The 27,991-nt window shown below is 40.7% G+C and overlaps 1 protein-coding gene across 13 annotated transcripts in view; it reads left to right on the top strand.

Annotated features, from left to right (window-relative positions):
• Positions 1–27,991, top strand: part of BBX (BBX high mobility group box domain containing) — a 212,687-nt gene that overhangs the window by 109,882 nt on the left and 74,814 nt on the right. For 12 of the 13 annotated variants that reach the window (XM_019476474.2, XM_059720555.1, XM_059720550.1 and 9 more), the window contains 3 exons: positions 11–253; positions 12,851–13,049; positions 20,958–21,025. In XM_019476474.2, coding sequence (XP_019332019.2) covers positions 11–253; positions 12,851–13,049; positions 20,958–21,025 — 510 coding nt within the window. Of the gene's footprint in view, positions 1–10; positions 254–7,430; positions 7,506–12,850; positions 13,050–20,957; positions 21,026–27,991 lie in introns of those variants that run through there. The other variant, XM_059720554.1, reaches the window with a different exon arrangement.

Below are 27,991 nucleotides of genomic sequence, written 5' to 3'. Positions count from 1 at the left end.
GTTCCAACAGGTCCAACTTCTTGGTGCTGATGGTCTGGAGCATGATGCTGATGAAACAGAAGATGATGAATCATCAGAGCAACGAGCTCGCAGGCCGATGAATGCATTTCTCTTGTTTTGCAAACGCCATCGCTCCCTTGTGCGACAGGAACACCCCCGTCTGGACAATCGTGGTGCTACCAAGATATTAGCAGATTGGTGGGCTGTTCTAGACCCAAAGGAGAAGCAGAAATACACTGACATGGCCAAGGAGGTATGTAGTTTTTGAATGATATATAAAGAACAGCATGATCTGCTATGCCTCTATTACCTTATATAGTCCTAGTGTTGTAATTATGAATGCATTCCTTACCAATCTACACAGAGCGCATCTACACAAGATATTTACTGTAGAACTACCTAATAAGCTCTGCAGTAAATATCTCTGTGTCTGCATGTGTGGCCATAGTAAGTTAATAAACTACGCCTCAGGTTAGTACTTGTAAATACAAGTACTGTCCTACGGCAGAGTGTTGTAGTGTGCAGCAACTCAGATATAGATGCTAATGGGGTTGGCTGGGGCATGCTAGCTAACAGAGCACCCCTCGTGCCCCAGCCAGCCTCTCTTAAGCATGTTGAATTAAGTCAGAACAACCCCAGGCTTGCAGGCTGATCCTCTCTTGCAGGCTGATCCTCTCTTGCATGTTGAGCCAGGGCTGCTCTGCCCAGCTCAACATGCTGTGGTCCCAGATGCATGTGTAAATACTGCGCCTGGGAGCAATAGACTCTGGTGCAATATGCACCAGAGGTTTTATTGCTTCAAATTAATTGCACATGTAGACAGTGTATCAGAAATTCTCAGAGCTTCCATTTTGTAAACTGAAAGTCTTGACAGTGACTTGCATATGAAAAGGGTCAAAAGAGTGCTTTTTGCTTCAAGTGCTCGTTATTTTGGACACCAGTGCAAGGGAAGCAGTATGTACCCAAAATATCCAGTTCTTGGTAATCTTCTGAATGCTTTGGACCTGCTTGTACTACAGCATTATCACGGTGCTGGCCTTAAAAGGCGTGATAATATGTTGGAGCATGTCCATTAGGTAAGTAATCTGTTCCCTGAATTTACCTTGAACTTTGCACTTAATCAGTGATAGAGCTTGTTATATAGGACACCTTGAAAAGTTTGACTGACTTTCAGGTTCTTTTCCTTTACTAATAATGTCATGTTCTTCAAGTAATTTTCAAACTACTAGTGGTTTTTGAGTTCACTGTGGCAAACTTTGGGGTGACAGTGCCCTCACTCGGAGGCCCAAATCTGGGTATCGTGTGAGAGAGGAAAAAGTCCCTCATTTCAGAGAACATTGCTTAATCTCCCAATTTTAAATGACTCCCCAGAGGATTAATATACAGAGTAAATTGGTCCCAAAAGATCCCTAGTGCTGTCGATGGGGTGGGTTTCTCTATATCCAATTATAGGATGAACATAGCCCAAAACAGCAGAAAATAATAATTAGTTATTAAACTTGGATTGTTTGAGGCACAAAGTTAGACACAAACAAATCAAATGCTGGGACATTAGGAGGGAAGAGCATAATCTCTGCATTTGTAGACTACATTGAACAAGATATAAATGGAGCCTGAGTTGTAGCTTTCCTTAGAACAATTAAGGGGACAATTATCCATAACTTGTATAGTACTTGGGATCATTTGCTACTGTTGCCAATTGTACATGAATATTGGCTACCCAGGGAGTGCTTCATTAAGTTGTAGAGCTCTCTGGAGAGATGCACTTACTTATTTCTGGAGTCTCTCTCTCGGGCCATGTTCAGAAATAGTAGGGAAAAGTGAAGCACTATACATGGCTTGTACAAACTTTACAAATATTTTATAACTTCACATGTAAACAATTTCAGAAAGACTATTATAGCCTATATCAGGGAACTGGTGAAAGGAAGAGTAACAGTAGAAATTTTGGGAAGTGGAAAGAAAAAAAAATCATGGGAACAAAAACGTTTTGGGGAATGTGATTTTTTTTTTTTTTTAAATGCTTCCTGTTGCTGAAAGAAACTTTTTCATTTTAAAGGAGAAAATAATTGCAGCACCCATTGTGAAGCGACAGATCTGAAACTATTAATCATAGTAGTGTATAAATCACTGTTCCTGTAGTGGTTTTATTCATTTTCTTTGGCATCAGATATTGTATTTTACTACTGGAGAAAAACAGTAAACCAATCTGAGTTCAAATCATTAAAATTAGTTCCAGGATCGTGTATAAGTTAAAGTGTATACTTTTTATTCTTCAAACAGTTGTACAATGCAGCAGTAATTAGTAGCTAGAACGCATAATCTAATGTTTTTAGGCTCTTTTCCTAGACAGGCTTAAACTGCAGAAAAAACAACCAAAACCCCATTGCAATGCATTACTTGATATCGTTTAGTGCCTGATTTTGCTGTTAGTCTTATCTTGAGGGGATAACACCATAACTCAATTGTATTGCAATGCTTGTAAAAACCAGTTTCATGCAAACTTTTTTGATAATTGTTTAGCCCTGAATTGTCAAAGTTATCTGGTCTGGCAGGCCAAATGAGTAGCACAGGGCTGGTCCACAGACTGGATCAGGCCCACAGACCCCTGCCACCTCCCCTTCTCCCAGCATACCTAATCCTGTGGCTGCTCCAGCTGGCCTGGGACCCATGCTGCAGATCCTGGAGTGGCCAGAATGGGCAGCACATGCAGTGTAGTCCAGCAGAGTGGCAGCTGCCCTGCATGCATTGGCCGCCCTGCTGGGCTGTGCCTCACAGTGCCTATCCCAGCACCTAAGGGACCAAATAGCACATGGCACCAGCTGCAGTGCAGGTCCCAGATTGGCCAGTATGACACTTTGAGGCACATGTTCCAGAGCTGGCCATTGCGTGTGGTGCAATCCAGCCAGGATGGTCACCATGTTACAGCGTTGCTACTGCTTCAGCTAGACTGTGCCGTAAACAGTATGGTTCAGGTTCCAGATTGGCTGGAGCAGCCACTGGATCAGGTATGCTGGGGGAAGGAATCCATGGACCAGATGCAGCCCATGGATCAGTCCTGCACTACGGGCATTTGCTGTGCCCCAACTGGGTCTTATCAGATCCAGGAGCAGTACAGGGGGGCCGGATGTTAGGACTCTGAGGGCCATATCTGGCCCTCAGGCTGTTTGTTTGAAACCCCTGGTTTAGCCAGTCACAGACCTGTATTTTAAGATAAAATGATGGCTTGAAATATCCCATAGAAAGCCTTCTGCTCTAGTGCTATTATTGTTGTGAAGTCTCAGAAATTTGTTTTTTAACTGTAAATAGCCAAAGTTTACAGAAATAGGCATGTATTTATTTAAGTACCTAAGTTTTCATTTAGAAATGTTAACTGTAGGCACCAACATAAGATATTCAAATGTCTTTAAACACCTGAATAAGTAAGAAGTTGCTAAATGAGTTTATCAAAAGCTTGTAAGCAAGTGAGGCATTGAATCTTGTTGATATTTGGGGTAAATTAGGTATTTAATTCACTTAGACATCTTTGAAAACCCCACTAGGTGCATACCTGCCCCCTCAGATATCTACCTATTATTGAAAAGCTGACCCCAGTTTTTAAAAATACTGGAATTTTTGCTATATTAATATGCATTCTGGGTTCATAGGCAAGTCAATGGGAATTCTGCTGTTGTCTTCAGTAGGGGTAGAGCTGATTGGTACACTACAGATGCTGTGAAATTCCTGAGTGTTCAAGGCAAAAGCTTCATAGGCTACTGACTGTTTTTGGGAGAACCAGCAATGCTCACTGTCATTAATAGATTTCATAGACATCAGGGCTGGAAGGGACCTCGGAAGATCATCAAGTCCAGCCCCCTGCCCCAGTATTTACAGCTTCACTGAGAATATGGCTTTCTAGCTACTTAGAATGATAACTATTTTATTTACTTGTAATTTTATTCACTTGTTCACCATTAAAATGAATTCTCTGCTCCCTGCCCACCCCCAACCCTTCCTTTCTTCCCCCTTCCCATTCTTCTGGTTAGATGTATTCAAATCACTTTATAGACCTTGATGCTTATGCATTATGAGGGGGTGGGAATCTGTTTTTAAATATTTCTTTGTATCCTTAAGACCCTGGCCATCTGAGTTGTTTCCTCTGGTGAGCAGTATGAGATCCCTAGTATATGCATTTAGTTGAAGGTGTGATGTGATCCAGTCCCCAATCCGAAAAGTCGAGTCTCCTGCTGTGCCAAACATGTGTGGCAGGGGGAGCGATTTTTGGATTGGAGATCAGATCCTAATCTCACTATTTCTTTTTGCAAGTACTGAGAGAACCGGGGCTCCCCCTACACTGGCAGATTGAAAGAGGAGTGCCACGTTGGGGCCAACAATCAGCTGATTATCGTCTCCGGCTCTGCACTGCACCAGGGTCTCAAACTAGCCCCTGTGCAGTGTGGGGCAGACAATCAACTGATTGTTGGCCCTGGCCATATGTTACATTTTAACGCACTATAGAAACCAGCCATAAAAATGTTCTGCATTAGCCGTGGAATGTTTTCATGGCTCATTTCCTATTTATTGACACTTTAAATTAGATTAATATGTAGAACCTTTCCCATCTATGCTGTGATTAACACATTAATTGTGTGGCATAAATGTAACATGTAGAGGGAGCCTGATAAATCCATGCTCTTGCCACACATTGACAGAGCTCTAACTGCACAGGCTGTTCCAGCCATTTCATTGTCAAAGTCAACTGGGCTCGCACCTTGTTTTGCTGTTTGCTTGGGAGTAGCATTAAAATGGAAAAAAACAAATATTTGCCTTCCCTAATGGAGATGCCCTGTATGAAACAGTGCGAACCATCCCCTTCACAGGGCATATCAATTGTCAATCTTTGTCATATTTCTGGTTGTTCTTGGGAAATCCTAAACGCCTGAATTCACATGACTCTGAGAATCTTAAAAAACAAACCAGCCATGTTTCTAGCCCTCAGGTTGTCGAAATAAATTTGGAAAACATGAACTGTAAAGATTCAAATGTCAAATGACCTTTTATTTCATTAGTTAAATCTCATAGTTACACTCACAGCTTGTTAAGGATGTGGACAGACCTGGCTGTGATGGTTTTGGTGCTGGTAATATGTGACTGCAAATGAACAGTGGAGACCTATTGATGCAAGGCATTCACTGCTTCCTTCAGGTAGTACTGGCCATTGAAACAAGGATATACCACATGATATGAATTGTCATGCCAATTACAGCTCTGCCAAGAGCTACTGCTTTTAACTTCTATTGTTAAGGACTTTATTAAGGTTGTGTCAGGGTAGATTGAGATGCATCTGGATTCCTCTGACATTTTGGATACCTATCAACTAAGGTTTTAGATTGTGATGGGAAGACTCCATTCAATTCCTTGTTCAATATCTTTTTACAGCTAGATAAAGGTTTAGTGTCTTTGTTAACTAGATTGGATCTAATTAGCTCTGTGTATAGACCTGTCACAAGATTATGTTGTCCTGGCTCAGTACTTGTAGGAGTAGGATGTTGGTATTCTAGATGATTTTGGTCCTGGCTCAGAGAAAATAGCCTTGTTCAGAACCACATTTACATGCAAGTAAGACTCACTGAAGTCAACGGGATGTACATGCTTACTTAAACTTCAGGACACATAAGTACCTTGGTGAATTTCAGCCTCGATTCCTTTCCTTCACATGAGATCTCAGATTGCTGCATTTGGTATTTACTCATTAAGCCTCTAATGCCATAGTGCTGAATGTGGGTTATCCTAACCCAATCAAATCCCAACATGGCAATGGCATCTTATAAAGCAGGTTGAAAGCTTCTTGTTGTGTTATATCTGCTACTCTTGGACAATTGCCATGCACTGCTTTACTTTGTCTGGCATACAGGGCATTTCAGGTTCTGAACTCCCAAACAGTGCTCTGCATAATGCCATTGCAGTTCATGCTAATAGGTACCATGTCCGAGCACACTGGTATATGTGGGGACTCTAAACTAGGAAGTCTTAAGAAACTATTCAGTTGGTTGAACAAAGGAAACAATAGGCCCTGGCATCTCCGTTAGCTTTTACCTAGAGGTGTGTTTGGTATTTGTTTGGAGTACCTCCCTATAAAGCATCATGCAAATAACATATTTTCTCACATACAGCACACATCTTTCCCCCAAAAAATCAGCTCCCCAAAACTAAGATGTGTGTAGGTTTAAGTGAGGAAGCTGCTTTTTCTGATGGAGATAGAAGCACCCCATTGATTTTTATTCCACATTGCAACAGCTCTGACCTTTCTGTTCAGGTTGCTGAGGGAGTCAGTTGACTTAATGGCTCATTTTCCTTCATCCTGAAGGTGTGAACAATTGTCTCTCCTTTTTAATGGCCTTGATGTCCCACTAATCAAGCTAACCTTCTATTTCACAGCTCTGGAGACTCTACTTTTTTTCAAAATCATACATCCACCCAGGCTTCAGCAACAACTAGGGTTTCAGCTTTAGTTAAGTACGAAAGAGGGCGAGTCAGCTGAAGGTTAGGTCCTGCCCCTCCTCTATACTGCCATAACTCTGGAAAAAATCTTCATCACCTCTTCCTTTCAAAAACAAGTTGTATGTTATATTCTAGGATGTGTTATACTACATTTCATTGCGTATATGTCCTCATTTTAGGCCTTGACTTGCTAACTTTTAAAATAAATGTTGTCTTCAGTAGTTTTTGGATACCTTTGACTCACAAAACAAAGAATGTTGTGCCTGATCAGTCCTTTAGAGCTGTCAGGCATCTATCTTTCAAGCTGTCCTTCACATTTTTAAGCTTGAAAACTTGGATTTTGAAAGAATACAAGGAAGTTACGTACTTGATCTTAATCAGCTGCCCCTTTGAAAGCCCTAATCAGAGGTAATTTATTGGCTTTACCTAGGAAAAGTCCAGTAAACATAGTGCTGCACTTTTACCTGCTCTGAAACCAGCATTTACTTGCTCTTACAAGCTTAGCTCTACTTTATCTCACAAGTAGCATTTGTTATGATTTGATAAACAACTTGTTAGATTGCCATATTAACCTATAAAACCATTTTTGAAGCAATAAAGCTGATTGGAGGGCCATGTTACTCATTGCTAGAGACTCTAGACTTTTAGTTCCCTGAGCAGAAAATCTGATGCATGCGTGGGCTGCTTGTTCTAACAATGGAAAGCAAAGCTGTTTCTTTGTGTATTTTCTTCTCTTCACAACGATGCTATTTGTGACGCATGTTCACTAGTAAATTGAGCTGTTCAAGCTGAATTGAAAAAAGTAGGAGGTGCCACTGTCTTTAATTTTTGTATCTAATACGTACGTCCCATTCAAGACACACAGAAAGAATATGTGGGTCAACAGTACTTACACTTTTTTTTTTTATAGGCTTTCCTATAAATACAAAACTTCACACAAAAGAATCACTCAGTATTCCTGTTTTCTGAAGTGAATCATCCATGTCCTTGCTACAGTCTGGAGGTGGAAACTGACAGTTGATAGAGTAAGGCAGAAATTAAAGTTAAGGAGACATACATGCAATGATGATACTGCCAGAGGCATGCAGTTTTGCAATTCAGATGAATATTGCTTTCTCAAAAAATTGCAGTACCTGTATAAGAGACAAAGACTTTCAAAATGCTGTTTCCTGGATTCGTCAGTAGGCAAAGGACACTTTCCATGTTTTTTCACATGTTGTGTAAAAGGTAATTGCACTGAGGGTGTGTGAATAGATGTGAGCACATTTTAACTCCTTATTCTGCCCCAAAGGAAGTAAGCACCCAAAAGAATTCAGGAAGATGGTGGGTTAGTCTTCATGCCCATTCAGAAATGGGCATGAAGGGCATGTTTAACACCGAAAAATGCAAGGTTCTCCACCTTGGGAGGAAAAACCTGCAGCATCCTTATAGGCTGGGCAGTGTTACGCTGGCTAGCACAACGAATGAAAAAGACTTGGGTGTCATGATTGACCACAAGATGAACATGAGCCTTCAACGAGATGCTGCAGCTAGCAAAGCAAGCAAAACGCTGACTTGCATCCATAGATGCTTCTTAAGTAAATCCCGGGACATCATTCTCCCGTTGTACTAAGCCTTGATGAGGCTGCAGTTGGAGCACTGCATCCAGTTTTGGGCCCTGCAATTCAAAAAGGATGTGGAGAAGCTTGAGAGAGTGCAGAGAAGAGCCACACACGTGATCAGAGGTCAGGAAAACAGACCTTACGACGACAGGCTGAGAGCTATGGGGCTCTTTAGCCTGGAAAAGTGCAGGCTCGGGGCAATCTGATGGCCACCTATAAGTTTATAAGGGGTGTTCACCAGGATCTGGGGGAATGATTGTTCACCAGAGCACCCCAAGGGATGATAAGGTCGAATGGCTATAAACTTCAGCAAGGCTGTTTCAGGCTGGACATAAGGAAAAATTTCTTTACTGTCTGAGCCCCCAAGGTCTGGAATAGCCTGCCAAGCACCCACACTGAACGCCTTCAAGAGAAATTTGGATGCTTATCTTGCTGGGATCCTATGACCCCAGCTGACTTCCTGCCCCTTGGGCAGGGGGCTGGACTCGATGATCTTCCAAGGTCTCTTCCAGCCCAAATGTCTATGAAATCTATGAAATGGGTCTCTGCTAATACCTTAGAAGTTCTCAGACCTCCTTGGCTAAGATTAGTAATATTTGGTAGCCTCCCATAAAGGCTAAGCATTCCAAATCCATAGCAGTTGTGCTGATAAATACTTTGCAAAGTGAACCAAAAAGGAACAGGATTTCTATCAAGGTAAGAGATGGGCCTCAGGCTTACTGTTCTGTCCTGTAACTGTGACACAACAAGCATCTGAACAACTTCTCACAAAGGGCAACTGGGAGAAAGCAGTCTCTCCTTTCTGTACTCTGAGTTGTATGGCAGCACATCCTGGACCACCACCAGCAATAATCCAAGGAGATTAACTCCTTGCCTTTTGCCACATGACAGCTGGCATGACTGAGATTCTTCACTTAAAGATTCTTGTATCAAAAGAGTAAATGCTCATTTTTGCATATTACCCTAAAGAACTTGTCATCATTGGCAATCCCTTGATTTGATGATGGTCTCTACCCCAGCTCACTGATGAGTCTTGAAGATCTAATCTTTGAGCCACAGATCTGTCTGCAGAAGTTTCCCACAGGGTAGGCCACAGGCTGGGGTTCTTCTCCTTTTCCTTCCTTCACTCTCCTTTCTGCTTCGAGGGCAAGATGCTTTGCCTCAAAACAGGCTGCCACTTGATTGAGGTTGCAGTGTCATTGGGGTTGGTTGGCAGCCAGCTCCTCTTAACTCTTAATCTCAGCGTCTGTTTTCTTGAGGTTTTCCTTCAATGTGTCCTTGTAGCTTTTCGTCCAGCACAGTGAGATCTCAGCTGTTACCAAGCTGGAAGTAGAGCACTTGTTTTGGGAGTTGAGAGTCAGATATCCACGCACAATGTCCAGCCCTGTAAATTTAGTGCTTGAGGATCACTGACTCAATGCTGGTAACACTGGCTTCAGCAAGGATGCTGGTGTTTGTGTGGTGATCTTCCCATTTGATGTGGAGGATTTTCCAGAGACATCATTGGTGATACCTTTCCAGGCTCTTGAGATGACAGTGATAGTTCTCCCACACTTCACATCTGTAGAAGAGAGCAGGGATGATGACTATGTTGTAGGCCTGGATCATGGTGTTTTTTCTGGAGATCGTGATGAATAAAGAGATACCAAAGCAATTTCCTAAAGGAAGCACTTGCACACCAGATCCTGACCACGTTCTCCTCATCAGTGTTCAATCACTGAGAGGTGGCTATGGAGGTAGGGGAAGTGCTACATTACCTCTAGGGTCTCTCCCTCAATGGTAATGTGGGGAGGGGGTCACATTCATGGCCTGGGATAGGCTGATAGAGCACTTCAGTCTTCTCAATGTTGAGAGGGAAGCCCAAAATTTAGTAGGCTTCTCCAAAGAAATCCAGTGCAGTCTGAAGGTTTTCCTTAGTGTACACAAAGATGATGCAGCATATTCGAGGTCAAGGATGGTACTTTTGTCTTTGGGTGAAAACATCTCGGGTTGAAAAGCCCTCCATCTGTTTGATATTCAGCATCAGTTCCAGAAAGAAGGTAGTCCTTAATCAGAACCAGGATGACAGTCAAAAAAACAAAGAACAGAGCTGGGGTGATGAGATCCTTGTTGGACCCCTAATTTTGATGACAAGTAGATCTGTCTCCAGTCTGCTGCAAAGAACAGGTGCAGTCATCAAGGTCCTGAAAAGCCTCAGGACCTTGATGTACTTTTCAGGACATCCAAATCTGGCCAGTACTTTCCATACTGCTTTACAATTGATGGAATCAGTGGCCTTAGTAAGGTTAATGAAGGCCATATTCAGATCCTGATGTTGGTTCTGATGGACAACAAAGATCATGTCAATTGCCCCACAGGATAGTCTGAACCCACAGTGAGATTCCAGCAGGACTTCCTCAGCAAGAAGTAGAAGACTGTTTGGTAAATGTGGGAGAGGATGAGGATCCCTGCTGTGGAAAGGAGAGCCATACCTCAGTAGTTCCCACACACAGACTTATCACCTTGGTATAAAGTATAAATTTATGGAGTCTTGGAGCCAGTTCTTCACTGTCAGCCTTGTAGGTTTTAGCAAGTAAGCCATCTGATCGAGTAGCCTTGAGGTTGTTCTTGGCTTCCTTAATGGCACACCAGACTTCTAAGACAGGAGGGTTGGTGAGGGATCCCCTTTCAGAGTGTCAGGGGATGGACTTGGTGGTATCTGTCACAGTTAAGCCAAAGTTCAAGAGTGCCTCAAAGTGCTCTTTCCATCTCGCTTGGATAGATTTGTTGTCTTTGAGGAGCGCTGAGCCATCCTGGGATCGCAGGAAAGTAGAACTGTGGGATATTGGCTGTAAATGGCTTTCATTGCCTGGAAAAAGCTATGTATGTCATGTTTGTCAGCATAGAGCTGGATCTCCTTTGTTTTACCTTGCCACCACTGATTTTTTTTTTTTTTTTTTTCAATTTCCCAGATCCTCCTTTGAGCTTATGTATAGCATATAACTATTATTGTACTTTGGCAAAAGGGTACTTCCCATAGAAAAGAGGCTCACTTGCATGCCCGAAGAATGCACCCTTTTTTATCTCTCTTGATCCCAAAATTCTCTTTAAGCAGCAGCAGTGTTATAATACTGTAACTTTTTACCCTAAAAGGGAGCAGTTATAGGAATGGAAAATTATTTATCATTAACTGTCTACCCTCCCCTCCCCCCCCACCTCCTTTCTCTTTAATCTGGTATTTCGTAGCTGTAAATAAAAACTCCTGATTTGTGGCACACAGAACATACCTAGCTAATTCTCACCTCTTTTTACATAAGTACTGGTTCAAAAAGGTAGTTTCCTGTCATCAGTTCCATTATCTTTTCTCTCAGTTCCCATTTGGTCAGCATTATGTCCAGTAAAATTCCACAAGTTAGATATCTGTCTTCTCCTGCCATCTGCTTATGTTTCACCACTTCCAGTGACATCTTTGAACCAGGATATTCAGTCATTGAAGAATGGATTACAAAGCAAACTGAAAGATCATAGTTCCTTTATAATATGACCTCAAATTTTTTTTCAGAGAAGTTTGTTTTCTTATTGTATATCTTATATTAAATATGCCATAACCTCATTTCCTATTTGCTTATGAAAGCTCCTCAAGACAGATTAAGTGTATGAGTAGGAATATCACACAAGAGAAAACCAGGATCCCTGGTCATGACTACAAACATTGCTTTGGCTTTTTCCTTACTGGCGAGACAAATCCTGTAATTTAAATGTGCTGATATCTATGTATATATCTATCTATATAATGCAGTTTGTTACAGAGCTGCATCTAGCATATCTGATGATTATATTTTAATATTATTTGGTCAATAAAATAAGCGCGCGCGCGCACACACACACTATGTGTATAGTTGCATTTATTTTATTGACCAAATAATATTAAAATATAATCATCAGATATGTTAGATGTAGCTCTGTACCAAACTGCATTTGAGTCAGATTTTTCATTAGTCTCTATAGAGTGGCTAAGTTGGTTCTGCTGTCAAATGTCAAGAATGTACCTAGTTTACTGTAACATGTATTCTGTGCGCTCAAGGCCACAGAAGGTTTTAAACAGCCACAATGTATTCTAATGCTAAAGATTGTCAGACAGGGTTGTAAATTCTGGATGTGAGCATGAGGTAAATTATCTGATGAACTGCCACTGAAAATGCGATGGTATCAGTAACCATTTATTTTCCCAGAAATATAACTGGCCTTGAAAAGAAGATAAACTCAAAAGCTAAACTGTCCAAAGAAAAGTTGATGCATAGCAAGGAGATGTGTAATCCTACCACATTTATCTACAAATGTATGTTTTTAACAGTAGGAAAACAAACCAAGATTGCATCTGTGAATGAGTATAATCTAAATGGCTGTCCCATTCTATCCAAGGAGTGGGAGATCTTCATGAGGCTCCTTGAGGGCACTGGAAAACTCTCTGTATGGGTGAGGCTGCAAGAGCAAGGGTAAAATGTGCTGGCAATGGTAAACCCTGATGAGGATCAAAACTGCTATTTTGAAATCCAGCTTTTCCTATTGTAAAGTTTGTCTTGGTAGTCAAACTGAATTTCAAGTATATGATCAGTGCTTTTGCTAGATTAAGGCAAAGCTAGGCTACACACTAAATGCAGCTATCTTAAAAAGAAGGTATTCTCCCATTGTCTCATAAATATCAAATAGCCACAGCAGATAAGACTGTATTTTGTTTGTTTACTTGCTTCTTTCCCTTTTTGCTGATACATGTTTCCCTTCTCTCCTAGTACAAGGATGCATTTATGAAGGCAAACCCTGGCTACAAGTGGTGTCCCGCAACAAATAAGCCTGTGAAAACCCAGTCATCCACTGTTACAAACAGGAAGAAACTGTGGGCTTTCCCATCAGACTCTGTGAAAGATTTACCAAGCCCCAAAAAAGTGGCAAAGACTGAAGATATGCCTCAGCTTAATTTTGGAATAGCAGGTGAGCTTGGATTCCCTACTAGTGTTATCACAGTTGCCAGTGATGATGTTACCTTGATGGAATGAAGAGGTATTCTGTCTAACTTCTGTCATGATTCAGTCCCCTGTCATGTCTCAAATCAGGAAAGTTGGACATAGCTCTTAAGCATTGTTTAAAACCTGTATATTATTTGGAATGAGGATGAATTGAAGCACTTAAAAGTGCTATCCAAAATCCTGGCCTCTAAGAACTTATAATAACTTGTGTCACGGATTCTGATGTTATGGTTTATGCCCCTTTTTAATTAAAGTTAGATCTTTCCACTCTTCAGAAAATGAGAGGGAAAAAAAAGCATGCTGTTCTTTCTTTCAAATTCATGGAGCACTGTGCTATGTTTAGCAGCTGACTGCCAACAGGAGTAATGTGCTGGTAACCACTAAAGAAAAGTTGAAGGTGTTAATGAGCAATGTTCCTGTGGATGAAAATATCTGATGAAACACGCTGTCTCTAACATTAAAGATCCAGTAGATTAAAATTGATTTTAAAACTAATAAAATTAAATCTGCTCTTTTCTTAATCTAGAAAAGGCATATTTGAGTAAATATGGTAAATCAGACCTACACCTGCAATAAGATGAGGTTTTTCCCCTTATTTGCATACAGGGAAATGTCATTAAATATACTGTCTATCATTAAACTGCTGCCAAAAGCACCATGTGATCAGTAATAGAAACCAACAAAGAAGATGATTTAAATGCAGCCAACACTGGGCATGACCATAAAACACATGGTCCAAATTGGACAAACATATTAATAGGAATCTTTTTTTAAGAGACTTTTTTGTGTTCCAGTCCAAACCAGCCAAATCAATTCCAAATCTGTGAGTTAGTCAAGAACCATAAGTGGCCCTACTACTGGCAACATCCTCCACCCCACCTGGGGCTTCAGATGCTTCCATATCCTTTGGCAGGCATCCTACGTGCAGGCCCAAGCCCAGCAGCTTGGCGTTCGGATGCTCCCAAGTTTTGCTTGCCCTCAGAACCAGTGAACCATGAGCCTTTTGCTTTGGACTAGTATCATGCATAGTTCATACTATATGTAAGAAGGTGCCAAAAGTGCTACTTAAAAGTGTGCTAAAACTTGCAGCAAGTTCAAAAAGAGTGAAATGCATCAATTCTGGATTAACTTAAGTAATGTGCCTATATGCAAAATACTCCAGGTATGTTTATTTCAAAGTCAGTGTTTTCAAATTTGCCCTTCAATTCCATGTGCTCAGGGAGAGCAGGGCATGACAGAAAGGAGGGTGGGGAAGAGGCTGCAGGGGGAAGAAGCTGTGGGGCATAGGACAAGGGGGCAACCTGACCTGCCAGATTTATTTTCCCAGCTGTAGCAGTGAGAGGGGGGACAAAGTCAGACCTCCAATAATTAGATTGAAACCTCTAATAATTAGATTCTATACCTGGAAAATTATAACAAATTTATAAATATTTCATATATAGAATCTAATTATTGGGGTGTTGTCTTATAGTCAACTAAATACTGTAGCAATGGGCCGATTATCCTCTGTTCCACGAATGACAGTGATGACTAAGTGTTACCAGAACATAGAAGAATATGACCTTGGTAAACATGGGCATTAATGTACTTGAATGTTAGCAGCTTCTGAGCCTAAAACTGGCAGAAACTAGATGTTATTTAGAAGGGGATAAAAATAATCTTCCTTTCTAAAAAATAGACTCTATCTATATTGTCAAATTTGAAACTTTTTCAGGTGTTGTCTGGGTTGTGCTAAATGTGTGACAGGTGGATAGTATTTTCTGCCCTGGATAACTTTCAGACAAAATTGTAGGGAAAATTTTGCTTATGGAGCAGGTTTGAAAGGATAAAAAAAAATCCCATTTTTTTTTTCCCGTTCCAGCTCTATGAACTTTCCTTTAATGAAATGGCTTCTTGGAGGAACTGTGAACTATAATTCAATAGGAATCTCTGCACACTACATAATTTTGTGATGTCTGTTGTATGGGAACCTGGTAACTGAGATTGTCATAATCTTCATTCCATTTGGCTTCTACCATCAGAAGAATGTTGACCTTTATGGTCTTTTAAATGTCTTTAAAAAGACCTGATGAACAGTTAACAGGAATTGGTTATACCTACCCTAACATGCTTTAGTTAAATAGAACATGATATACCCCCTCTAAAAATAGACATAACAATTTGAAGAGTGGGTAATCAGTCAATCTTTGTAGAAGTAGTGGAGGAACCAGACACTAGATTTCTGGTGGGATCTGGTAAGTGTAAAGAGATCTACCATCTATGCCAAGGCAAACAGATTTCTTCAAGCAGAAGATGACAGCTTACAAGTCCTGGCCCTGACATCCAAATAACTATGCACTTGCTTAGCTGTATTCATATCATTATATTTTTTTAAACACAAAAAATGTTAAGTATGTGCATAATTTAAGTAAATGAAGCAAATACTTCCAGAACAACAGTCTGATTAGTAAGATCCAAGTTGTATATTAATGTAGTTCCCCTGAATCCCAGCCCCGATGTCTTTAGCTGCAAGACTATCCTTGTTTATGTTCCTAGGAATTCTCTGCTATAGTCTGGTAGGATTTCAGGTCTTGTTCTTGCCCAGATGCACCCACTAGTGATAAATAGATGGTTCCTCAGTACAAAGTTAGCCTGCAAAATTATGACTAGCTCGTGTCTGACTAGCTCATAATGGAAGTTAATATCACTGAATGATGAATCTTTACTTTACTGTTTGGAGAACAATTATGTCTACTCTGTACCAGTTGCTGGTAAATGTACCTCCGAATTTCTTTCTTCTCCTGCAGAACAAAATGTATCCCATTCTCTTTATGTTATATCCAAAATAACTAGCTTTAACATCTGCACTGACTGTTGCCAAGGAACCAGAAGTAGCTGAATAAGTATAGAAAGCAGTGAAAAAGTATAGAGTATCTGAAACCATTGATACTGTCTTAAATGACATGCATCGTGAAGTAATGCCTTGCCTAGAATTAAGAAAAATGTACCATGTCAAGATCATCCCACACAGCAATTTCACTTGATGTTGATTGTAAAAGGCTTTTTTCCCTTTACTTTAATATGCAATAATATTAAGAAAACTAGGATGTAGGGCAAAATTCTTCACAAATAGTCCTCCTGGAATTAGCAGAAGAATGGATATGAGTAAGGATTTCTTTGGATGATATCTTTTATTGGACCAACTTCATAGTTGGAACAGAGTTAGATAAGCTTTCAAATGCAACACATTCTTCAGCTCTATAATGGTCACACACGCACACTTTTTTTTTTTTTTTTTTTTTTTTTTTTAAAGAAGGGCGTGCTGTCTGTAAAGTAAGCTTCCCCTTTTCCTCCTGTGCTAGCTGTTGTTGGGTAGATAATGCCCAATACAGCACTCGGATTTTCTATACAGTGTCACAGGTACTGTTTCTCCTCAACTCCTAATATGTATATTGGAATCAAGTGTGTTTTTACAAGATGTCTTGGATGCGCTGTGTTAGCGGACATAAGGCAAAATGGGTATTCTGCGCAGTGGGTCTGTCTTGTACAGTTTCTCTATCCAACAAAACATTTTAAAGTTCAAAATCTTGTCCATTCTTAGGATGAGCTCAGTACCTTTTTGAAGCTTTGTGAAAAACCAGAGAGATGAACAGGAAGGCAGAAACTGCCTCCACCCCTAATCACCACTGAATAGCTAGTTGCTTGGTGCTAGGGTCACTCATCTGGAATGCGGGTATTAATTAGTTTGAGTTAATTGTCTCTAGTTGGATCTGTTCCATTTTGGTAAATAATTAAATATTCATTAGAGTATGTCTTGAACTGCTTTGTTGTACCCTGTGCAAGTACTATAACCATTGGCCTATAGAGTCTGTCTCTTTGGTCCAGTGTATATTTAACTATTTATACAAAGTGGAACATCTCCAGCAGGAGCGAATGAGACGGGTAGGCAGAGAGTGACTGTATGTCTCAGTGGTGAAAGCACAAGTGACTGCCTATCTCAGTGACTGAAGCAAATAGCAGGAGTGTGTGAGATTAGAGATTTATATACCTTGTTAGAATCGGCCAGAGGAGGGATTTTTTGCATGCCATGTGCATATGCAGGTGCGCACACTCTCACTTGCACAACTCACTGGTTCTCTCTCTCTCTCTCTCTCTCTCTCTCTCTCTCTCTCTCTCTCCCAGAAATTCCAACCTGAACCCAATGAAGTTTTACTGCGAGTGGCACATTCCTGCAACACTTCCTCCCCCCACCCACCATGGTTTTGATGAATCAGCATTTTCCACCTGGAAAAAAATTGCTTGGTTTAAAAATTCCTAGCCACCCCTCTATTATAGTCCCAGAGTAGTAAAACTCATCACTCCCAAACAGTGAGCCTGTTGTTAGTTTTAGCAATAATAAAAGCTTCAGTGAAGGCCACAAATCAGCTTCCATTATAGTATTAATATTTAATATGTTTTTGTGAATCAGGCTCTTAATGAGAAAAGGGAATACCTCATTATAGGGAAATACCTGTAAATAGTTTTAAAATGACATTTATACCATTACATTATTCATATCTGTATGTTCTTAGTGCCATAAGTAACACATGCACTCAAGCAGATGCAAATTTTAAGGCAGTCTCTTCAAATGTACATTTTATTTTTTAATATCTTATGTTTGCAATTTGAAAGCCTGGTAGGTGGATTTTTCTCTTCATAAAGAGCAGACATCCAACCTCCAGCCCTCCCCTACAGCTGTAGCACAAGTATTCTTTAGCTTCTTAAGCACCAAATTAAACTCTCACTTTCCACTAAACTGTCATTTTGTTTCCTCCTCTTGATTTTTATTTTTAAATAGATGGTTTAAGCATCTGTTGAATGCTTACTGAAAAAACTCCTAAGACGCATCCTACAATTAAAGGGGGTGCGGGGAACAAAGACCATCTTTGTAGGGGGGAAAAAACCCTTGCAAGTAGGAGAAGGGTTTGGAATGGGTTGTTATGTGCATCATCCTGTTGTACAGTGAGGTATGCCATCCTTTTACCTCCAGAATGACCCCTTTCCTTTTGCTGTGAGAAGCTTCCACTGGGGCAATAGCTTCTTCCCTATCAATGCCTTTTGATTGATCTTCTGGCGAAATGTCCTTTCCAAGACGGATGGCCTCTGCAGCCTGGGCTTAACAGGGCAGTACTTTAGCTCAGTAGTGTGCCTGGGACCTCTCCTTACATCTGCCAGCCTTTCTGTCTCAGAATATTTTCATTATGCTTGTGAACAAGTTGCTGTCTGAGGAAGTACCAAGACATTGTATCTTCTCTTTGACGAAGCTTATTTTTGTCCATCCTAGTAGTAATGTGACTTTGCACTCTTATTTTGCCTCTTCCCCCTCATTTTTTCCTGAAAAATGAAGTGGGAAATTCTGAATATGCTTTTAGTATTGTTTGCTGTGGGAGGGCAATAACGTCATTCTAAAACATCAGTGGACCCAGACTCAGCTGCTGTCAGGCAGAGTCTTTGTATTCCTCTTCAGTCTCATCAGACAGCTTTGCCCTCAGTTGCTTCAACTATATCATTAGTATGAAGATAAAAAGTGATAATCCTATGAGAGTAACTGTTTAATAGAGACAGGAAGAATAAATTAGTGATTCAAGCTCTGAACTAGGACTTTGGAGGCCAGGGCTTTGTTCCCAGCTCTACCATATACTATATGTCTAACCTTGATGAAGCTACGTAATCTCTTCGTGCCTCCACATATTTTGTTGTTGGGGTGTTTTTGGGGGTTTTGTTTGTTTGCTTGTTTGTTTGTTTTGGGTTTTTTTGTGGAATTTTTTTCCTATTCCAGGTCAAATTAGCTAAATGAGTTCCGAATCTTCTCAATTGAGCAAAACTCAATCATTTGCACACCACATGTGGCACTACCATTGGCAAGTATCCTCCATCCCAGACTTTTCAGCTTTCAGATACTAGCTTCAGATACTCCCAAATCCATTGGCAGGCATCCTACATCTGGGCTTGGGGTTTGGATGCCTCTGAGTATCACTTGCCCTTAGCCAGTGGCCACAGGAGCAAACTACGAAGAAGTCCCCAGTTTCCATCAAGTAAGCATGTAGCCAAGATCCTCCCACTGGAAGCTGGCTACTGAGAAGCTAATCACAAGACCCTTGTAGGGTGTCTTGTCTGCAGTGCATTGGACAGGGGTGCACGCTCCACTACACAATGCCATTCAGATCTGTCTAAGTGTGTCGTGTCCTCTTCCCCCCCCCCCCCCCCAAAAAAAAAAATGCTGCTGGCCTTGCCTTCCCCATTCTGTCCACTCCATTGCCACTGCCTCTGGAGAGAGGGGGGGGGGGGGAGGGGGGGTGGAGCAAGGCACAGCTGGCTTCGCCTCCCCCCTGCTCTATCCCCTGTATCCCTGCCATTGTGGCAGTGCTCCACCACACTGCCACCTGTTTGAATGCTTATTTGCACTCTATTTGGCTGTTTCAGTCAGCCAGTAAGAGTGCGAATAAAGCATTATGGACAGACAGACAGGCAGACAGATTAAGGCTTTTATAATATTAGAATTATTCTTCAATTTTGATCCAAATAAGGCTTATTTGCATGCTTATTTGCATATTAGACACCAGCAAGTATGCAAAGATCTCTTCTTCTTTACTTTATATTGCTCACCATAAAAGTGAGTGAGTGAGCAAGAACTGTATCGCACATCTCCGCATTGCCAGCACTAGGAAGGGAAGGGAGGAAGGGGCTTCTCCCCATGCTGAAGCCCAGCTCCCATGGAAGGGGACCCCTAATCCTCCTCTTCTCGCCCAGGGCCCCAAAAAGTATGAATCCACCTCTGGATTAAGTTACCATAGTTTAGCTTTCACTTACCTCAGGGGAAGTAAAAGCCAGTTGCTACAGGATTTGTCTTTGCCCCCTTTAGCCATGTGCTCTCTGCTCATTGTACTGTTTGTATCATCAAGGAAAGATACTTCATTTCACCTGTGCTTTCTCTGGTTTGTGAGTTCTTCAGACCAGTCATTGCCTTACTGTGTATATCACCAAGTGTAATCTGGTCCCAGCCTGGATTGTAGCTCCAGGCACCATGTTATTATCAATTAGTTAGTAATAGCGAATAATCGTGTGTTTTGATATGCCCCAAAGAGGGCACTCTCTAACCATATAGCATCACTTTTCATTGCTCTCTCTACTTTTTGTTGTTAAAACTCCTGAAAACAAGAAGGTTCAAGGGAGGGAAATGTCTACATTTATTTTTTAGAATTACTTTACCCAAATATAGTACCTTGGCAAGGTAACGTTTGGGCAAGATGCCCATTCAACTCCTGTCCTGTATCAGTGCTTCGTTCTTCAGAGTTGTCAGCTTAGCACTCTTCAGCACTGAATTTAGCTCAAGTTTTAACAATAAGTCACTAGAAAAATTTCTTCACAGATGCTTAAGCAGAGTTACCTCTTTGGTTGAAAGGAAGCTTAATCTTTGATATGGTCCCTTCTCTTTATTTGTTTTGTAACTGGAAGTGGGTCACTCCCTGACTCTGAAGCTTTTGTCCGTTCACATGTAACGGTTGGCAATATTAGAAAGAATATTTCCTTTGTGTGTGTTTGGTGTGAGATTGTTCCAGTTGCCATTTAAAAAATATTCATCTCTGTAATACATGAAATCTGTGACAGTAAAATCATAATGCCACACGATGGGGTGTTAAGCACACAAATCCAATTAAGTCCCCTCAGACAGCTCTGGGAGTCTATTCCAGTGGGTATGGAAAATGGTTATTTGTGATTTTCTTTGACTAGCTTTATGGCATCTTTCTAGGAGTATCTGTGACAAGCAGCCTTTTGTAGAGGTTTGCATTGCTGGCAAACTGTTCTTTCAGCATGTGAACGAATTGCATTAATACTTGGTTTTACTTTTTAACAGATCCTACACAAATGGGAGGCCTAAGTATGCTGCTGTTAGCAGGGGAGCATGCCCTGACTGCACAAGAGGTAAGTAAATCTTTCTCCTTCCCTTCTGCCACCCCCTGAATTGTAAGGAGCCCTGAAAAGGAATAATAGCCAAGATTGGATGGTGCCATATATGAGCATGGTGACTTGACACTTCCCCTCAAACTAGTGGAAAGATAGGCTAGCTCTCATTTTGATGTCTCTTCAGTAATTGTGCCAGTGTAATGCTATTGATTGACTTCAGTGCTGAAGGATCCATGTGGCCCCTAACTCCACCTGTTAGAATATTCCTGTTGTCACAGATAGGAGTACAGGAACATAACAATTCTAGAGAAATGTTTTGCAGGCTTCTGATTAAGAGTTGCTTATACTTGTATATTTGTACAGCACCTTGCACCATAGAGCAGTTGGCTCAACCGAGGCAATAAAACTATTGGATAATATACTTTGGTTATAGATGAATTCTAATCTTGAAAAGATTGCTAGCGCTAAGAAACATTCAAGATACTCTAGGTGATTCCTTTTATATTTGGCTTTGTGTTTATTGTACTGCCAGTTCAAAAGGCTAGGTAGTTCAGTTGGTGTAATGTAAACATTTTGCATTTACATAGAAAACAAGTAAATCATAGAATGTGGGTTTTTTTCTCCATAATCCCAGCAATGGAGATGCATGTAGGGTTTCTGTAGTTTGGTGGTTACTTATGGTATATTTTTGCCCTTAGTTTGAAATTCCTGCATTAGGTGGGTCAAATGGACTCACATTCAGTAGGTATATAAAATAGGTAGTCGCTAGATCAGAAGAGGGAGTTGCAAGCAACTTACAAGTAATAGCACTTTTCAGTGGATGGCATTACTTTTAACAATGGACCTTCTGAAGGAATCATGGTATAAATTTGACAGCCAAAAGAGTAGTCAGGGAAGCTGGTGCACACCTCTCACTTGAGAACCCATGGGAGTTGTGTGCTTACCTGTCTTTTTGGGCCTTGTAAAAAATCTTCCACTGATGTCTTTGATTGTACAAAATCAGGCTTTGTACCTTTATTCTGGCTTATCCCATTATGATTCGGTCTCTCTGTGACAACTGGATTTAGGGCAAGCCTTGGGTATTGTGGGACCATGAGCACAATGGGCTCGTACAGATGTGTGGGGAGCCTGCTCCAACATGCTGGAAATCCAGTGCATCGGAGCAGATTTGATTAATTGAGTCTGCTGGAGTACGGAAATTGACGTGGCAATCTCTGGCAATCTTCTGTGTCATGTATATCAGCGTTCCCGCACTGAAAAAATGGCAGCAGGACACTTTGAAATAAAACACACTCGATGAGCTTTTAATTCAAAGTTTCCTGCTGCCATTTTTTCAGTGCGGGGACTCTGATGCACATGATGCGTGGGCACTTTTAATTAAAACACCTGGCGCCACATCCCAAAACACGCGTAAAAATGCCCAGTGTGTTTTTACCCTGTCATACCTCAGTTGTCGTATAACATGTTTGGTCTTAGTGTAGGTACAAAATCTGTTGTCTTTAACCAACAGGACCTCTATTCTTTGGTACCATTAGCAGAAGGGTTAAATATAATTATCCTTTAGGTAATCATCTGTCAAAAACAAATGTTATATTCAAACACGGAGGAAAAAATGCAAATCTGAAGTGCTAAAGACTGGCAGGTTGAGGGTAACTTATTTAAGAGCTAGTGTTAAGGGAGCATGTTCAGAGACGCACCAAGGTGCTTGTGTTGCCTCATTGCTGAGATTCGGCTTGAGTGGGTAGGGTATGCTTCTTGGCCAGGGTTCTTGGGTTTGTTATAACAGTAGTGTACATAAATCCAAAATCTCTTCCTGAGCCTACCCCGCCTGTGAAAGGGGGACTGTATATATCTGTTGTGACCATTCATATTTTTAACACGCAGCATAGCCACAATCTACTCTCACCAGCGTGCACACGCTGCCTTCTCCTGGCCTGGCACCTAGCAACCTCCAGACCACCAGTTTATTTGGGCAGTTGCCTTTTACAAACTCTTTTACATGTTAGTATTTACACTCAGATTCTGGCACAAGCAGCTCAACTCCACTTCTGCAGTAGAGTCCAAAACCAAACTAAAGGAAAATCCCTTATCCCTGGTCCTGTTACAGTTTATTCCCAAGAAATATCTTAGAAACCCTTCCCAAATTCCTCAGGCTAGACCCAGCCATGCTTTGTCATCAGGCTGTTTAGCAGAAGTATGAAATACCTGCCCAAAATAAGAAGGGTACTTTGTACCCAAACGCTCATTAAACATCTCTGACAGCTAAATGGTTGATCCAATAAAAGATACCACCAAAAAAACCCCCTTGCTTTGCTCAGAGTAAGGCAGGTTCTAGCAACAGGAGAAAGCCCAAATTATGAGATGGTGTTTAGGGGGTTAGAGACCTTGCTATTTGTTAAAATGTGAATTATTTATTAAATCTACATTAAAAGAGGAGCACGCTAGTCTGAGTATTGAAAACGTCTATTTCTTAAAGATTATAAAGAAATACCATCTTTCTGATGGATCATAGGTAATCCTCAGTAACTGTATATAACGGACATTAACTTAAGGCTATATTAAGTGAACAGTAAGGAGCCTTTTTAAAATAAAGTGTTGCATTGAATTGCAAAAACTACAAATGGTGAAGAACAATATGAATATGCATTAATAGGAGAAAGAAAAAGGAATCAACAATGGTATTTGCAAACCAGCTCGGCTGTTCACCTGCTCTCCCTCTGTTCATTACACTTCCTGTTGTGTTCTGTGCTCATAATTTTTCAATATCCTGTACTATTGTTTTCCATTAATAGAGTTCAATGTTTACATTAGCACAGCTTCCAACGTAACAGTACATTACAATATAATAGGTATGTGGGCAGGAAAAATGAAAGACTTGAGCGACCGGATTTTTAACAAGAAAATTACTTGAACAGTGAACTTATTCTAGATTTACCCATAGGTTATATCAGTTGCAGAAATGCTTGTGCAGATTTGACCTCTTTCACCTTTTAGAACAAAGTAAAATGAATTAATCAACCTTGCGGTTGTATTTTTAGTAGAGCTGGGTCAGAGCCTGATTCAGTCCTGATCTGCTTAGTCAAAAGAGCAGCATATGAGGACAAAATAAAATGGTGAGAACTGAATTAGGAAATCTTTAGAGTAGTGTGTGGACTTGCCCCATCTGAATCTCACTTCCTGTAGTTTGTTCTTTTATCTTGTTAGTAACGTTTTTTACCAGACTAAGAGCAACACCTAGTGGCTTCTGTGAGCTAATGCAGAAAATACCCTCAGAATAGTAGCACTAAACATTTGCTCTTGTTCTATATTCCCTCTGCTGTTCTGTCTGGGTGTTTTATCATACTAAAATCTTTTAGTGGCATTGTGTGTAAATATGGTGTCAGGCACTGGAGTTTCTTTTCTCCTTTCCTTTTTTGATAATTCATTAGGAAAAGCAAGAATATGGGAAAGTTATCCTCATGCTTGCTTTCTTTTCTACTTGGGAAGGAAGTGAATCTCCCATGCTCTCTTGAGTTTGGATAAAGAGCCACATGATTTGAGGTGTGAGTCGCAAGTGATTTGTGTTAGCTGGGGGCAGTTCAGTACCGACTTGCAGTGGGCAAAAGAGGAGAATCATACAAAAATGGAAGATTTTTAATAATAGCATTAGTGATCACCCTCATAATTTTAGGCTGTGATCCTGCAAGGACTTAAAAATCTGCTAGACCTTAATAGTATATTGAGAAGAGCTACTTAAATGCTTAAGTTTCTGGAAGACTTCCATTGCTTTTATTCTAACTTCTTATCTCTACAACTGAACTTTAAAGGGCTCATACTTGGCAAATCTCTTGGTGATTTGCATTTTCTGTTCAATATTTTTTCCTAAACAGCCATTCTAAAGTTAAGGAGGAAAGAAAGAAAGAAAAAAATCCTTATTTGGTGCGTGAAGTAAACACTCTGACATGAGAGACTCCATGTTAATGACAACTTAATTTACTTTAATTGATTTTAGTTATCCTTAACACACACTATCTCACTAGGAGGGTAATACGCAGACAACGTTCTGAGGGTAAATCCAATATCTTTTATTAGACTAATTCATATAGTTGGAAAAATTCTTCTTAGCAAGCTTTTGGGCAAAAGCACCCTACGTCAAACTGAGGGTAATAAAGTACTGGAACAGATTATCCAGAGAGGATGTGGGATCTCCATCCTTTTTGGTTTTTAAAACCAGACTAGACAAAGCCATGACTGGGATGATCTAGTTGGGGATGGTCCTGCTTTGAGCAGGAGGCTGGACTAGATAACCTCCTGAGGTCATTTTCTGATTCTAAGCCTGATAGGTGATTATTGTTTCAGACTTAAAATCTACAGTCTCTGTCCTTCTACTGTTATCTTTCATATTTTTGTACAGTAACTCAAACAGCTTCTGTGTAAAGGGGTATGTGAAAGGGAACCTCCTTTGCTTTGTGTACTGTCCCAGGAGTTGAGCATTTTCATGGCCCTGGCACAGGATGGGGCTAGCCATTCTAATCCTTCCAGTAGAGGAGTGATGAAAGGCATTTTGGAGCTGGGACTTCCTTCACAGCTGAGGACATGCTTATCAGCAGAGTTGTGAGGTGCACAGTACCTCTTACTGGGAACTTTCACCCTGTCCCCTTCAAGCAGTGTCTGGAAAGCACCAGCACTGAGCAGGCTCTCGCTTATAAAGAGTCTTCGCTAACTGACACAAGTGACTAAGGTACCTGCTGCTAATCAGTCCTTCATACATACAGTAGGTTAGGGGCCTGAAATTGAGGACCTTTTTACTCTTGCCAAACTCCCCTGGGTGAAATGGCCTTAAGTTAACCAGCTCAGATAAAAGGCAGGTTCTGTGAACCACAGTTGTGCCTTCCTTAGTTATTACAATCAAGTTTCAATTGTTTACTTTACTCTGTAGGAAACTTGTAAGATAGCTATGTGCTATTTTGCAAATATAATGGAAGTGCTGGTAATATACAATCTTTATCCATCCCATGTGATTTTGTTCTGGGAAAAATAGTCTATCAGTGACCATAAGAGTCAGTGAGGCATTGAAGGTAGTCAACAGCATGATAATGACATTGTCCTGAGTAGCAAGTCCTATTCCTGGTTATTCTAATAGATCCCTCCATTTTAAAAGCAGCAGATGTAGTTGCTAGCTCAGTCTCACATGCCTTTGCAAACAAATGTTCTGTCGCTACTTCAAAGTTAGAAGTGGCCAATACGGCTCCAGAAACAGAAGCCTCTAGCCCTTAAGCTGGTGTCCAGTTGCAGCTGTCACACATTTAAAATAGTTATAGATCAGTAAAAGCAGCTGTCCCCTATGCCTTCAAAAATATGGTCCTAAGAAAGGGTGTTTCGAACCACCTGTGTTTTGGCATGCAACACTTTTTAGTCATTGCCACTGGCAAGTGAATATTGGTAAATCATTTAATGTGAATACCCAGTAAGTTTGAAAGTTTATATAGAAAATATTTGCATGGAAATATTTTAAAGTCTTCCTAATGCACACAGTTATTTTGGATATTTAAATATTTTGCAGGGAAGTATCCTCCCCAGCTATTATTTCTCATTTTGTTTGGTATGCCTGCAGTTGCACAAAATCGTCTTCCCTTTTAACTAGCAACTGATCAGCTTTACTTAACTCCATATCCCTAATTATACCATGCATCAGCAATGCCACACACTTTTGTTAAGCCTTTATCTATTTATTTATTTATTTATATATAGATATATATATATATATCTTCTGAACCTACAGTTAAAACTCTTCACTTCCTAAGGAATTAATATTTTGTAAGTATATTTCATACCTAATGTGCCTTAAATGAAGATGTTTTAGTAATAAAAATTAAGCTAATAAAAATAACACAAGTAGAAAAAAGCTGTTCTGTGGGTCAGGGAAAATTGATTGCGTATGCATTTCTTGGTAGTTGAGTTTCAAAAGATTTTTAATGGGATGCTCTCTTCAGCACTTCTGAAAATCCCACACCGTGTCTTTATGCACATTATTGGAGCAGTTAAAGACATCTGGCAATATTAACTACTCATTTTCTTTCTTTTAAGAACTTTGGGTTTTTTACATTATAAGTCAGGTGTGTCAAACTCACCCCAGGGGCTCCCACCAGGCTGTAACCAACAACAGCTGCAGTGGATCTGCATCTGGGGCCAGTGACATGGGTCAGGAATTGAGCTGCGGTGTTGGGGGTGACAGGCAGTGGTGCTGGAGTTGGAGGAGCAGGCAGCAGCCCTGGTGAGAGATCAGGCAGTGGTGTGCAGGGTGCGGAGAGAAATGGGAGGGAGTGCAGGTGAGGCAGCAGACAGTGGTAGGGGGGGGAATGGGTACAGATTGGTACAGATCCAAGGGTGGGTGGTAGTGGAGAAAGCTAGGCTGGTATCTGCACAGCCCTGGCTCACCCCCTGCTGCTGATGGCCATGCCCACTGCAGTCCAGGTTCCCTGAATTCTGCAGCAGTGAGTGTGTCCCCCAACTTCCAGTAGCCCCCAAGACTACTGTCAGACCAGGTGAAATGGATCCACAGGCCAGATCCAGCCTGAGTGCTATATGTTTGGCAATAAATTGCCGTATGTTACAAGTAAAATAAACGCTTGTCATATAACATACTTAACTGTTCTTTTCTGAAACGATAACTACTTTAACAGAAAAAATATCTCCAAAGTGAAAACGTATAAATGGGAGATATATCCTATGCAGGTGCATGTAGCACAGGTCATAGGTATATTTATGCATCTGTATATTTAATCATTGGATTTTAAAAAACTTTTTGTGAGGTACAAAACTAAAATCAAACTGTGTTTTGGGGATAAATGCTTTTCTGATATTTGATGGGCATTAGAAGGAATATTAAAAAGCTGATAACACCTTTAATTTCCTTCTGCATATCCAGGATTAGGAAATGTCAGATTGTTCATCGCCAGCTGAACTCTGTCTGACTGGTGTTGTATTGCTCATTAGCAGGGCTGG

This window comes from Alligator mississippiensis, chromosome 1 (assembly GCF_030867095.1).
Source record: "Alligator mississippiensis isolate rAllMis1 chromosome 1, rAllMis1, whole genome shotgun sequence".
NCBI lineage: Eukaryota > Metazoa > Chordata > Crocodylia > Alligatoridae > Alligator > Alligator mississippiensis.
The sequence above is the reverse complement of the archived record's forward strand: the minus strand, read 5'-3'. Positions and strand labels throughout refer to the sequence as shown.